The sequence below is a fragment of the Callorhinus ursinus genome, unplaced genomic scaffold (assembly GCF_003265705.2).
Source record: "Callorhinus ursinus isolate GAN/ISIS: 27379988/994484 unplaced genomic scaffold, GSC_fseal_2.0 scaffold7, whole genome shotgun sequence".
Lineage (NCBI taxonomy): Eukaryota > Metazoa > Chordata > Mammalia > Carnivora > Otariidae > Callorhinus > Callorhinus ursinus.
In genome coordinates, this window is record NW_027397069.1 from 75423407 (window position 1) to 75438113 (window position 14707).

General features: G+C 33.4%; 1 protein-coding gene across 4 annotated transcripts in view; it reads right to left on the reverse strand.

Moving 5' to 3' along the window:
- Positions 1–14707, reverse strand: part of ZMYM2 (zinc finger MYM-type containing 2) — a 106997-nt gene that overhangs the window by 30734 nt on the left and 61556 nt on the right. For all 4 annotated transcript variants that reach the window (XM_025875213.2, XM_073894801.1, XM_025875212.2 and 1 more), the window contains 4 exons: positions 13772–13922; positions 11248–11420; positions 4187–4352; positions 3598–3632 (listed from right to left, as the gene is read on the reverse strand). In XM_025875213.2, coding sequence (XP_025730998.1) covers positions 3598–3632; positions 4187–4352; positions 11248–11420; positions 13772–13922 — 525 coding nt within the window. The remainder of the gene's footprint in view (positions 1–3597; positions 3633–4186; positions 4353–11247; positions 11421–13771; positions 13923–14707) is intronic.

Below are 14707 nucleotides of genomic sequence, written 5' to 3' on the forward strand. Positions count from 1 at the left end.
TCCTTTCTCTAAGTGTACCATATTGTTGATGCATGAACATTAAACTCACTGCCAAGTGAACGAAGCTTACCTAATACGCATCATTTCCTCCATAAGGCACAGAGCAGCCTTCCTGTGCTTAGGAACACTAGATAGGGCTTTTTAATACTATGCTTGGGGGATCTTTTATAAAGCAAAATCACCAATACAAAGGACAAAATATGAAAAAGGTGGTACTAAATGACTATGAAAAGGACACCTGCTTATAGGATGAGGTGAGACAAGAAGGGAAAGCCTTGCCTTGTTCCACCTCAGCAGGAAGATGCACCTCAGGAGACTCACGTTTTTCACCAATCTGCACCATGTCTGCAAATTTCTTTGAAATTGCCATGGGTATTGATTTAGGGGCTATCATTTGAAGAATAGACAAATTTGCAAATATGAATGATGATCAATTGTACTTAAAGCACTTACTGTTTAATAAATTTATCTGTGTATATTTAAAGGTGTGGAAAGATACAAATTTTTTAAAAGACTGTTTCAGGTAGATATCTCATGAGTTACAAATAATGCATATAGCCAAGGGGCTGGTACTATTCTAGATTCATCAGGATTTCAAACCACATTATTAATCAGCTAAGAAAAAGAGCTACAAACAAGGAGTTAGGGAATTTAGTCCTAAAATTACTGCTGTGTAACATCAGGCAAGTGACTCAGTCTCTTGTGGCTCAATTTCCTCAACTGTAAAACAGGAAGAATAATATAACAAATAGGTATTGACTATCTACTACATACCAAGACTAGGTAAGCCTGGTCCAAGCTGGAAAATACCCTAGAATCCCCACATAATAACAAGGGGTCCAAAATCATATATTTTGTAGATTACTCAAGGTTTTCCTCCTGTCATTTAGAAACATTACATCATGTCAAATAAACTATGCCACCTAGTGAAGACCTACACTTGATAATGCTTCTTACTTTTCTGCTTCTCAACAAGCAAGATCTACTTCTATTTATAATGAATACTGAAGGAGGATCCAAAATAAAATTATAATGACAAAAGCTACCATCTGTTCAGTATTTGCTTCATGCCAGACACTATGTGCTACAGATAATATATACCCCTAAAATTCGTATGTTGAAATCTAATACCCAATATGATGGTATCTGAAGGTGTGGCCATTAGATGGGGATTATATCATGACAGCAGAGGCCTCATGAATGGGATTAATACCCTCATAAAAGCAATCCTAGAGAAGCCTTACCCCTTTCCACCATATGAAGATACAGTGAAAAGATGGCTATTTATAAACCTGGAAGCAGGCCCTCACCAGACACTGTTATCTGCTAGCAACTTGATTTTAGACTTCCTAGCCTCCAGAAGTGTGAGAAATAATTCCTGTTGTTTGTAAGCCACCTCACCTATGGTATTGCTATAGCAGCTCAAATGGACGAAGACATTACATAAAGCACCAAATTTATATAACTCAAAAAATGAGTTATTTAATTCTCCTAACACTACAAGAGGTAGGCCTTTTAATCACTCCCACTTTATTTTCTCATCTGAAAACTAAGGCTCAGAAGTTACACAACCTGGGAAAGATGACAGAGCTAAAAGTTCTGAGGTCAGGATTCAAGTAAATTAACCTAACACCAAAGCCTATGTTCTTAACTACTATACATAACTGCCTTTATGAGGTCTGGAACAGAGCAGCTACTATGTATTTAATACTTACTATGTGATAACCCTAAAGTAGGTACTATCTTCAACCCCATTTTTCAAACAAGAAATTCACAAGAACTTGTGTAAAGGGACTTGTCCAAAATTATACAGCTAAGCTCTCACCCTTTGAAGTTTATGGGTAGGGAATTAAAAGATTTCAAAAGCTTACAAAGAAAAGATGGGAGAGGGTTTTTATAAGACAAAAGGCAATAATTGCAGTGGCACATTGATTTATCCTTCCCTAGACCCTTCTGGCTGTCATATAATGTGGTTCAAGTGCTAGGAGAGGAAGAAAGTATTTGATATTATGCTGGTAGAAGGTGGGCCTTAAAGCCTTGGTCAAAAGCTTACATATTTGAAACAAGGCTGGAAGTTGCCTTATGCCTACAAAGTTAAAATATGGAGTGACCATCTTTATATCCTCATCATGGATAAAAGTGCCTGGTATTAAAATGAGATGATTCAGTGGATTATTTTAATGTATTTCTGAATTATCTGATTTTAAATGTATTTCCATAAGGGGGGGATGACATATAGGGGAGTAAAGCAAGGGAGAAAGCACTCTTACTTTCCTAGGATTCTTAACTATTAACATCAAAAGCAAAAACTGAACAGAATGTAAAATCACTAATTTTTCAACTATGTCAGTGATCCTAAATTGTGGTTACATATTAAAATCACCTGAAGAACTTTCCAAAAACAGAATTTCTGAGTTGGGGCCCAGGCATTGGAAAGTTTTGGAAACTCCCCAGGTGATCCAAATGTGTAGCCAGATCTAAGAACCACTGATTTCTTCTTTCATGCCAGGTCAAAAACTCAGAGACTTAATATAATGCCAATAAATGACTCCTATAAAGCTTCCCTTGGATACGGATGCCAGAAATACCAGTACTCCAATACTGGTGATTATTGTTACTCAGCATACAACAGGGCAGGTTCACTGTGCTTCAAAGTATAGCAAAACATTGCTTCTCTTTATTCATTACATACAAATGGACACTTTCAACCTACAAAAAGTCTTAAAATGCTAACATAAAAGCAGAATTTGATGTATTACACCAAAGACTAAAGAAAAAAATCCACAGGACACATTATGGAAGTATTTCTCGTATTTAAAAACTTGTAAGTCCTGGCCCCCAAAACAGACCTTCAGATACCTATTTGAGAAACATAAACTCAAAGCCATTAATAATCTGGCCCAGCCTATCCTTTTAGCTCATTTTCCATGATTCCACCATAGGTGCCCCTTAAGTTTGGCCCTAATGAATAGTTATGCATGCCCTTAGCACATTCCTCCTACTTTTCATCACTATCTATCTGGCAACCTTCTACTCAACTGTTCTAAAGCTTTTTCACAGCCACCAGGAACAGATACAATCATTCAGTCAATCATTTCAAACATAGTATTGCTACTGCCTTAAATATTATGGGTACTTTGAGGCACCTGGGTGGCTCAGTTGGTTGACTGACTGACTTCGGCTCAGGTCATGATCTCAGGGTCCTGGGTTCAAGCCCCATGTGTCAGACTCCCCATTCAGTGGGGAGTCTGCTTGTCCCTCTACCCCCTCCCCCCACTTGTGCTCATGCTCACTCAATCTCTCTCTCAAATGAATAAAATCTTAAAAAAAAAAAAAAAAAGATTATGGTTACTTCAACTCAAATACCATTTATATGTCTATCTCCCCCAATGTGGGTAGAAGCCATAATTAATTCACCTTTTATTCCTTAGCATATACGAAAGTATCTGTTTTAATATTATGTAATTTACCTAAATACTTCAACTGTCCCAACAGAGAAAGTAAAAATCTTTTACTATGATCAGATTAAATTGGACTATTTATTTATGCCCACATTATAAAAATCAATATTTAGCACCTTACTTAAGCAATACTTACTGTCATTTTGGTTCGGGACGTCTGACAACCCTGATCTAAAAACAAACAAATTTAAAATAAGACAAATATCACTTTCTCCAGAATTTTCTAAATCTGTATTTCTCATTAAATGTTACTGATTTTTTAAAATAGTTAATGAAGAAAACGTTGTAAGCTATTTTAAGTAAAGAGTATCAAATTTGAGAGCTGAAATACAAAGCTAAGTAAGTGGAATTAACGCTTTTCCCATTTTGTCCTCTCAGAAAATATTCATTGCTTTGGGGTCAATACTATGTTCTTATGCTTAACTCTTAAATAAGTCACAACTTCTAAAGGGTTTTCACTGTTCCTCCCAACCTACTCCCAGCACAATTTCCTAAAACTGGTCTTCATTTAAAATTGCCATTTTTTTCAACTAGCACTAAATTTTTTAAAAGAGAATAAAAAACAATACACCTACAGAAATATCATACGGGGCACCTCCACCCAGACAAAATGGACTATGCGTTATCCAAAATCAACTATTCATTATCGTTAGTTTGAATTCAGATCTAAGTAACTAAACACTGCTATACAAGTTTTTCAAGTTACTACCTAAATTATTACATACCATAATGTAAGTTTTCAGGTCCTTTCTGAGTTGTCATGTTGGGCTCGTTTTGCTGACAGTAGAAACGTAGTAAGCAGTGTTGATCACAGAAATGTTTCATTTCTCCACGCCACTGCACTCTCTCTTTAAGCGTTCCTTGAGATTTACAACAGTCACACCTTGCAGCCTTAATAAAAAAAGGAAGGCATCAGACATTTCAAATTTAAAAAATTTAAAAAGCCAGACATGTACTTTAAAAGATTTATAAAAGTTTATCAGTGATTATTGCCAAATATAAAACAATTTCTGATAAAAAATATAAATCATAAACATACAGTAAAAATCCACAATAAAAGTGAAAAAAATGTAACAAAATTTACCTAATTGTCAAAATCCCTTTCTATACTTACCAGCAGTTAAAGACCAGCATTACAAAGATAGGATAACCAAAAAAAGTGAACATTGACAGACCAAATTGGACAATATATTTTAATATTTTAAAATAATTTTGAGGACCTAATGATATAGTGGTAGAAGTTTCCTACAATCAGATTACACTGAAAATCTCTGATTAATAAATAGATTTCCTGTGTTCAACTGATAGCTCAAGATAAATCAATTTAAAGAAGTTGTATAAGACCAGAAAAATTTTGAAGCAAGCTCTTATGAGAAAAATCAGGGATGTTAAGTTGAAGTATTTTCAACAGTTTAATAAATTTAAAGAGCTTTATTAAATATGCTGATTTAACTATTAACAAGAACTTTAAGTTCATGTTTTAAAACACTCAAATCTTTAATTAAAAAAGTTATATTTTAGGACAACAATCAATCCCAACTAGTAAAATTCATACATAAAACATTAAACCTTATGATGGTGAATCCATAATCCAGGGACAGATTTTCATTTTTTTAGTGAACCCATTTCCCCTAAATTTTGCCCATTTTCACTATTTCTTAACAACTTGATCAATGAGTGGACCAAAAGATATGAATGATTAATTCCAAATACAGTTCTTTGCATAACTGTTTGATCCAGTTAGAGTAGAAATAAATTATCATGTTTTTTAAATTACCCCTTTGGTTTAACTAACAACTTAGAAGTTTTGATAAAGCAATACATATTAAGTTCATAATAATCACACAGCTTTTCCTCATTACCTAAATAATCTACAGTTCTATACTGTGGGTTTTGAAATCTCTCACTTTATTTCTCAATAGGAGTTCTATGAATAAATACTATGTCAAAATTCCTAGTCAGGACTACTAACAAATGATTGTGTTGATAAACAGGTCTTATATAACAAACATACCCCAAGGTTAGAACACAGGCTCTTTTTTTTCTCCAGGTCAGGTATTTCTCCTGCTGAATAAATGTTAAATGAATGAAGATTTGTAATATAAATTATGACTATTAAGTGATGCCAATATCACATCTCTTGTCCAAAAACTGTGAGCTCAAATTTTATATTGCCGGTAATATTATGTGGTAACTTCAGTAACATTAGCACTTATTATCAACTAGGTCATATTTTACTCAATAATGAAAAAGGTCCCTGGTCACCACCCAAAAACTGTTCTTTAAAATAACCTTTAAGTATTCAAAGTTTCAATGTTTGCTTCCCTTTTTATACTTTATACCCAAGACAAAGCACAAAGGAAGAAATCAAAAGCTTAACATTCTAATTATTGAGTCTAAACAGTGCAAAAACATAGCAAAAGTGAAGTTGTAGCCCGACTACCTCTCATTGAGAACCTGAAAAATAAAAGCCGGGCATATTATATCTACTCTCTACAATCCTCACCACAGTACTGGAAATGAAGTAACTTGTCTAAAGCCAAACATTAAAAATGCAGAGACAGGATTCCAAGCGGACAATCCAAATCAAAAACTGGGCTTTAAGTATATCAAGTTATAAAGACAATGGAAAGACAAAATGAGTTAATATAAATAGAGAATAAAAATCCTTAATAAGGGTAAAATGCTGCAAGAAGGTTCTCAATGTAACATCTAAAACACAAATCAATTTGTATAAAATGTATTCAAATCACTACATATACTATACTAATTCTTAAAATACTTCTATTTACACAAAAATTTAGAAGGGCAAAGACATGAAGCCAAGCACATTCTACTCGAAGAATCTGAACAATGAAATCACTTCATTATTTTATAATTACAGACATTTGGATTTTGTAGTAACAATATTTGAAGCTTTCTTCCAGAAGGTTCAAAACATATTTAGATGATTTCTCTGTACCCGAGCAAAATTAATGCCAATTAGCAAATGGAAATAAAATATGTACATATTTTTTCAGAATGGAAGGATAGTAACAGTACTCAATACTAAATCCAAATTCAATGCCATAATCAAAGTTTCAGAAGTTGTGAACCTCTTTTCCATTTGTTTTTTTCTTTTATAACCACTCGTGCAAATTCTGGGTAAAGTGTTTGGAACTGAGCTTAAAATACAATGGCTAATTGGAAAACATTGTTAAAAATGACCATGATTCCTTACGAAAACTACTTCCTTCCAACCATAGGAGAGAACTCTTAGAAAAGCTTAACATTTCTACAGCATAACAACCGAAGTACAGGGCGCCTGGGTGGCTCAGTCAGTTGAGCATCTAACTCTTCGTTTCAGCTCAGGTGGTGATCTCATGGGTCATGGTATCCCCCCAGATGAACTCTGCGATTGGGGCAGAGATTGCTGGAGATTCTCTCCCTCTGCCCCTAATCCCCCACCCCGCAAGCGCACGCACACTCTCTCTCTCATAAATAATCTTAAAAAAAAAAAAAAAGGAAGAACTGAAGTAAAACTTAAGTTGCTGGTTTCAAAAATACCACTTCAGGGAGCCTGGGTGGCTCAGTCGTTAAGCATCTGCCTTCGACTCAGGTCGTGGTCCCAGGGTTCTGGAATTGAGCCCCGCATCCTGCTCCCTGCTCAGCGAGGAGCCTGCTTCTCCCTCTCCCACTCCCCCTGCTGTGTTCCCTCTCTCGCTTTGTGTCTCTCTGTCAAATAAATAAAATCTTTAAAAAATAAATAACTAAATAAAAAATACCATTTCCTCATCTACTTAGTGGTCTTCCTGTCACTATGGAAAATCAGGGATTGTCTGTTATGGGGGGGTGGGTGGAGTGGATTAACAGTCACCAGTTCAAAAAACCTAAATAATATGCGGGTACTAAATTCTTAATTCAAAAATCTTAATCCAGCATCTCAGCCAATACAGGAATCTCTCCTTCAATAATCTATAATAGGTCATTCAGCCTATACTGATGCAGTCCCTTATTATTTGGCAGTTTCAAATTCTCAGTTTTGGTTGATATATATACATCCTTGTAATTTGCCCATCTACTTATTTCCCATTTCACCAGACCTAATTTTGAGGAGGGGAATCCATGAATATGAATGAAATAGGGGATTTTACAGTCATTTAAAAAATAATTATGACTTCCTACTAAGTACAGTTATTCACTAAAAAAAAGGAAAAAAAATGCTGTGATAAAAGAGTAGGTGATTGTAGGCGAAGCATTCAAGTGATAGGAAATCTTCAGTTACCAAAAAGCACATTTAAAGCAATATTAGATATTCCCTTTCTAAAATTATTTCAAAAACAATTTTTTAAAATAAGTATTTATAGCAATTTTTTTACAAAAAAGAGAAAATTTTAAAACCCAGTAATTTTTATTCAACTACCCTTTTATGACTAAGATTTACTAAAACATAAATATTTGATTAAACCCCATAAATCATATTTTTATACGATTACAGGGCATTTAATTAAAGAATGCTGCCGTTCACTACTGGTTTTTACAGCAAATCAAAACCCGTGTTAAAAAACTATAAGTTGTAGTAATAACATTCAAGAAAAGATTATTAGTTCTACAAAGAATTACTGTGAAGTTTTCTGGAAACAGTAAGTCTTTTGAATTAACTTCACATTATCAAACACCTAGCTCTTATTCCATTACAGTACTAACCACTTTTTCTCCTAAAATTTCAAACTTATAGAGATCAAAAGATCTCTCTTCCTACCTGGTTTCACATTATGCCTGGAAACATTTATTTTGAGCAATAGTAAAATCTACTTCCTTCTAAAGAACAATTTGGGAGAAGAAAAAAACGTTAACTTTACCTCTCAACATTTTCTAGTTGCATGACTTCAACATTTTGTATTCCAATTTAGAAGAGACAGTATTTAATAAACCTCTATTTAAATCCAAATGCAAACCATTATACAAACCAAAAAACACAGATCATTCAAAACATCTTGTCAAGTAAAAGAAACAAAAGCCAAAATTTTTAAAGTATACTTATAAATATTTAAATTTATTTAAATAAATAAAATGTAAAGTTATTTATACTAGTCTATGAAATTGAGGCACAAAGATAAGAAGGTGGAAAATACAATGTATATGCTCCTCTGGTTAGGAAGCAAATGCTCATGACTAAAAGGTGAAGTTAACAAACTAGACTGGCTACCTGTTGTTTTTAAAGCTGTTTTTAAAGTTTCCTTTTAAAAAATTATTTTTCTAATAAAAGCTGGACTATTAAGTGTCACATTTATAATGAACTAAAATCTAAAACTTGAGTTCTTAAATTTAAAAAGTGGAAGAGGAAAGGTAAAAAAAAATCATAATTTGGTTTGGGACTCAACTTACTACATTTTCAAGATGATATCAGGATGGTAGCAGTGAACAGGAGAGACTCATGAGAGGTATAAGAAAATACAATCTGACTCAGTAGAAAGCACACAGAACAAAGTTATTCCTTGATTTAGTGTTGGTTGCCACCAGAGAAGCCAATGATGAATAAGGAGGGGCAACTCTTCATCTCAAAGCTGGTATTCCTATTGATCACAGAAAAATCATCATTACTTGCTTTACAAATCCCTACCATTATGATAAAATGATATAACCTTTACTCCTCAGGTTAGTACAGTAAAAATGTATGTAATGTATGTAACGTAAAATGTTAGTAAAATGTATGTAAAAATGTTTAGTAATGTAAAATGCTATTGTGCATATTACACAAACATTTGTTGGGTTTAATATAAGACAAGGAATAACAATAAAAATGTGTTTACAAAATATTAACTTTAAACCAACAGATAATTACAACTGGTTATTTGACTAACATGTTGTTATATATCCTGAAATGCACTGCCTCACCAAAATTTCATCATTAAACATTGCATAAAAACATTAGATACAATTATCCTTTAAAATAAATAGCAAAATGGAACAAATGGCAGTATCTAGAGTAATATGGTCTTTTGCCAAAGAACACTTCTTTGCTTCCCCCAAAAAGAACAAACAAAAAACAAAAAGACTTCTCTTTTTTAAGTAATATAAAAGAAAACAAGAAGAATTCATTCAAAGAAAGAAGCTAAACAGAAGTACATTCAGTGTTCTGCGGATAAAAAACAAAATCCTCCAAAAAGAATTTTAAAATATTGAAGGTCTGGATTCACAATTACACAATTAGGCAGAAATTTGTACAATAAAATGACAGAGAAATCATACTTATCATATGGTAACAGTTTTTGTCTCTCAAACTATAAAATAAATGACCAAAAGGGTAACCAAAAGGAAGAATAAAATGGAATTTTCCCATCTGTCTAATATAGCCACTAAATACCTTTACTGTTTCGAATCCAAAACAAATTTTCAAAAATAAAACCTCCCAAACAGGGGGGGAGTGTTCACATGTGTTAAACAAAATTGAGCTTTTAAAGCTATTAAAGTAACATTTTGAAGATTTCTCAAAATTGCTACTGTCTTTAATAGAACAAAAGGTTGGATTAGACTAAAACAAATGCATGTTAGAGGATGTTAGTATGTTTGTCCTGTGTGTTTCTAAAATTTGAACCTTAATTATAAGATTTTTTAAATTTTTAAATTATTTTAGACACAGAGAGCTTGAGCGGGGGAGGGGCAGAAAGAAAGGGAAAGAGAGAATCTCAAGCAGACTCCAAGCTAAGCTTGGAGCCTCATGACCCTGAGGATCCTGACCAGAGCTGAAATCAAGAGTTGGATGCTTAACCAACTGAGCCACTCAAATGCCCCTAATTGTAAGACAAATTAGTCAGAAGCAACAGTGAAATAATGAAGTAATTTTAAAATTGCACCAAAACTCTAGCCTCCACAACCTCTTTCAACTTGGAAAGCATCTTCTTTTAATTTAATAAATGTTACTTGATATGTGGAGCTGTAAACATTCAAGAACTACACCAAGAATTCTTGTAATTTTCCTAAATAATATTAGCACTAATCACTTTCATTAAGTGAACTAAATAATATTCTACATATTTCAACCATTTTACCCTTTCTTTTAGCAATATTTCACAGTTTTGAAGTTATGATGATGTCGTCTTCACATGCTTTAGAAGTACAACCATAATGAAGTTTTAACCTTGAGATGATTTTCCATGTTATGGACATACGAACTAACAACTTTTTCTTGGGTAATATCTGACCAAACAAAGCCCAAATTTACACTCATTTTTTCTTATCTAGGAAAAAACCAATGCAATGGACAAAAAAGTGATTTATCTTTTCTAGAAGTAGATTATAATAAGACACCCACCCACACTTATTTACAGTTTCAAATTAAATATTTTTGGTCTCTAACCATAGTCTTTTCAATCTGAAACTCTCCAAAGATCCACAATTATAAAGGTAAAAAAGAACAAAGTGTTTTAAAACACATCTTAAGTGTCTAAAACAATTACCTGCTAATGTTCAAAACTGATAAAGTGGTCTATTATCTATTTGGTGAAATAAAGACATAAATTTTAGAGAAATAATCCATTTTGTTAAACTATATTGCTGCAAATAAAGATATATTCTAGTTTTGGGTAACAGCTAAGTTAGAAAACAAGTAAAAATGCTACTTCAAGTTGTACAGAAAAACTTTCTGAAATGACAAAAATTTTAATGAATTCTATAATCTGGGCAGGGCTTAATGTATGTATATTTTTTAAATAAATAAGCTACTGTATTTCTAATGATAGTAACTGCAATATTTATTAAAGATTGGATAAAGCAGTTGCTATAATAAAAAATTTTAGTTACTCGCCTTGTAGTACCAATCCTGAAATTTTTTACAGCAGTCTTCACTACAGAAATCTCTCACGACACCATCAAGTTCTTTAGTTGCTCCCTTCTTACACAGTTGAGAGCAATAGTTGCAAGTAACACATCTCAATCCTAAACGTCGTGCAAAATCCTGTTTATACAATAGTTTGCAGCCTAGAAAATACAAGGTTTTAATATTAAAGCAAAAAACCATATCGAAAACTATTCTTTGAGGTGAGAAAGAGCTTATAAGTCAAACAGATCATTAGCTTTATGAAGTGTCTATAAGTTCACATATAAGTCCTCTTTTTCTCATCAAAACTGAAATCTATAATCAACAACAACCTGTAAATACTGGAACAGAACATGGAATATTTTATGAGATCTCATGTGCATTCAAATAATGCTCTAAGACTTTCAAATCTAGTAACATCTCATAACTATTTTGTTTGCTCTATTTAAATATAATCTTGCTGAAGTATCATATAGTAACACACCACAAATAGGCATTAGAGAAATGAAACAGTGTAGACTATTGAGAAGCACTGAGTAAAACTTAAAGATGTTCTCAATTAAGCAGGCATTTTAGCCAAATTTTCTAGCCTTACTTTTCTCTGACACCCTACATGGACCTTCAGGGAAGTAAAACTGGTTTACTGACTTGTTCAGAGAAAATGTTTTGTTATTCTTTTAATAAAATATTTTTATCTACTATATGAATGCACTATTTTAAGTGATTTTACATATCAACCTTAATCTCTACAATATCTCTATATGAATTAAGTAAGTTTCCATACATTTTACTCATACTGTGCCACACAGGAATGACCTTGCACTCATATCTACTGAAATCCTACCCACTCATTACTAAGGAGGTTCAAATTACACCTCCTCTGCAAATTCTACTGAACCTAGTTTTAAATAATCTTTCCTATCTGTGAACTCAAACTGCAATTGTTTTCTATTGGTTTATTTGGCAATTATTTAAGTACTGCCCTATGACTTCTTTTCTGTTACCATGAACTATATTTAAAAACCTTTTTAATATTTTACCTTTATTAAAGCTTTATCTTTCTAATCAGATTTTGATGGTAGTACTAGGTATTACATGTTTTGTTATTTCGGCCAAGTTCCAGGAGAGAACTAGGTGCAGTTAGAGAAAGCACAAAATGTATTACTAAACAGGAAAAAGACACACGTCCTTTTTAAGCTTTTATTGCCTAAAGATATTAAGTCCCTCCAACTGAAAATTATACTCATATGTCAATTCTATTTGCTGCTACTTGTCTATTCATTTTAGTAAAATCCATATAATCTAAGTAGTACAAGATCATGGATAGGTATGTCAGCCATCAACACCAATATATTCAGACTTACGAATCACTAAGATTCGCACTGCATAAAAATTCAGGTGTGGAGTTAAATTAATTCAGAATCAATCTTTTCAATTAAACACTATGTCACTTTTCATCACGGCTATGATCTTAACAGTAAACATGGTTACCTTTCTCATCAGGTGAAATGTACTCAACTGAACTTATAAAAAGAGGAATGCCTTGTTTTATAAGCAGTACCCTCTTACATACATAACCTCATATGTGAAATGTATAATGTATCAAACGAAGGTATTGATGGAATGGACTGATAGATCTTTTGAGTTTTCAGTCATTCAATACTGCTGGCATTTAGGATTTTCCAACCTTTTTCTTACCCCTAACCAGCAGCAGAAATCCATATAAAAAGTGGATGGGGGCGGGGGGTAACTAACTGGAAAATGACAGATGAGGATAGCAGATAGAAAAGCTGGGAGAGTTCAGTGCCTGGGGCTAAAGAAAGAATAGAAACTGAAAGCCAGCTTAGAGCAAGAATGTGACAGTTGGGGAAAAGTAATAATAACAAGAGCCCCAAACCCATAGTTACAATCCTTGTTCCTATCTCTGGAGAATTAGAATGAGAACAGGCGTTTATTTCTATAATCAGCTGCCTGGTACCAGAGCAGCAAAAGTGTAAATGAGAGGAGAAAAGAATTCTTGAACATACAGTAACGAGAGCCAGTGTTTGCCTGGCATCCCAAATTAAAAACCTAAAAGTATTTTCCCATTGTAGTAATGCCACATATGATTTTCTTTCTGGTATACTAAAAACCTTTGTAGGCTAGGCACGAAGCTGGGCAGGGAAATGAACCCAATGGAAAATAATTCTAATCCACTTGTAAAATCAACTTTCAGATCACAATTTCTATGTTTAGAAATGACATATAATAATGCTTTTATTTTCAAAACTTCCTTTTAATGGGAAAAAAGATTTTTAAATTTTTAGAGATAAAATACCTTGAGGCCCAGAGGTCTACAAATTAAAATAACAAAACAAGTCAGTAGAAAATCAATTTCAATTTTTTTTTGTTCAGCTACACTAAAATTGTACAGCCACTCTGGACATATGTAGTTATATATTTAAAATATTTGGGCAAAAAATTAACATTAAGTATTAATAAAAATTATGAACAACACTGTATATACACTTGCCTTCACTACAGAAAGGTCTCTTAACGCCAGAGAAATTTACTGTTTCATGAAGAGTCTTCTCCTCTTGACAGTATTCGCAATATGTAACTATGCAATGCAACTTCTTATAGTCATCTGAACAAGTTTTGCTGCAGAATTGATGCACTTTGTTCTAAATGCACAATGGGAACCTTGGTAAGTATATGACAACCACCTCAAGAACAAGTTTAAGAAATAAACAAGTCACTTTTACAGAAACAAAGTTAAATCATTTACCCAGTTAATGTGATTGATAATCCTTGGGGATAAATTTCTTTTTTTTTTTCTCAGAAAAAACTCCACAAAATTCAATACCATTAACTACCCCAAAATTACTCAGTGAAATTATAAAAGTATCACTAGAACAAGATGGCAGTCTGGTGTTGCTAAGGGAACTGGAGAAACGGGAAGAAAGCAATGGAAGATACAACATGGGTAAACTACAAAAAGATGAGAAATATGACATTAACATCAGTTTAACTCAAAAAGAAATATTCTTTGATGAGTACAGTCAAGTAGACTCAATCAAATTCCTACCGCCGCTAATAGTAACAGACCTATTATGGATAAAGTATTCAACTTGGGGCCATGATACAGTGTGCTGCTAAACTTTAGACTGAGTTGGTTCCCTTGAATGGAGCTAGTTTAGCATTATTTAGTCATTTCTACTGGCCCCAAACCTACAATAGCCAGAGCTACCTTCCAGAAACCAGCCAAACACAAACAAGTTATAATTCCCGAGGCAGCACCCTTTCCCCTCTGTTATTATGGAGGGCATAGACTAGGTCTAATCCATCTACCTAACGGGGCAAAGACAGCTGAAGACCAAGACAAGGAAGGTGAAAGAGTCTAGGAACCAACTCAAGTAATAAGGCAATCAGTGGAAAGTTGCCCCACTGTGGACATATAACTTATAAG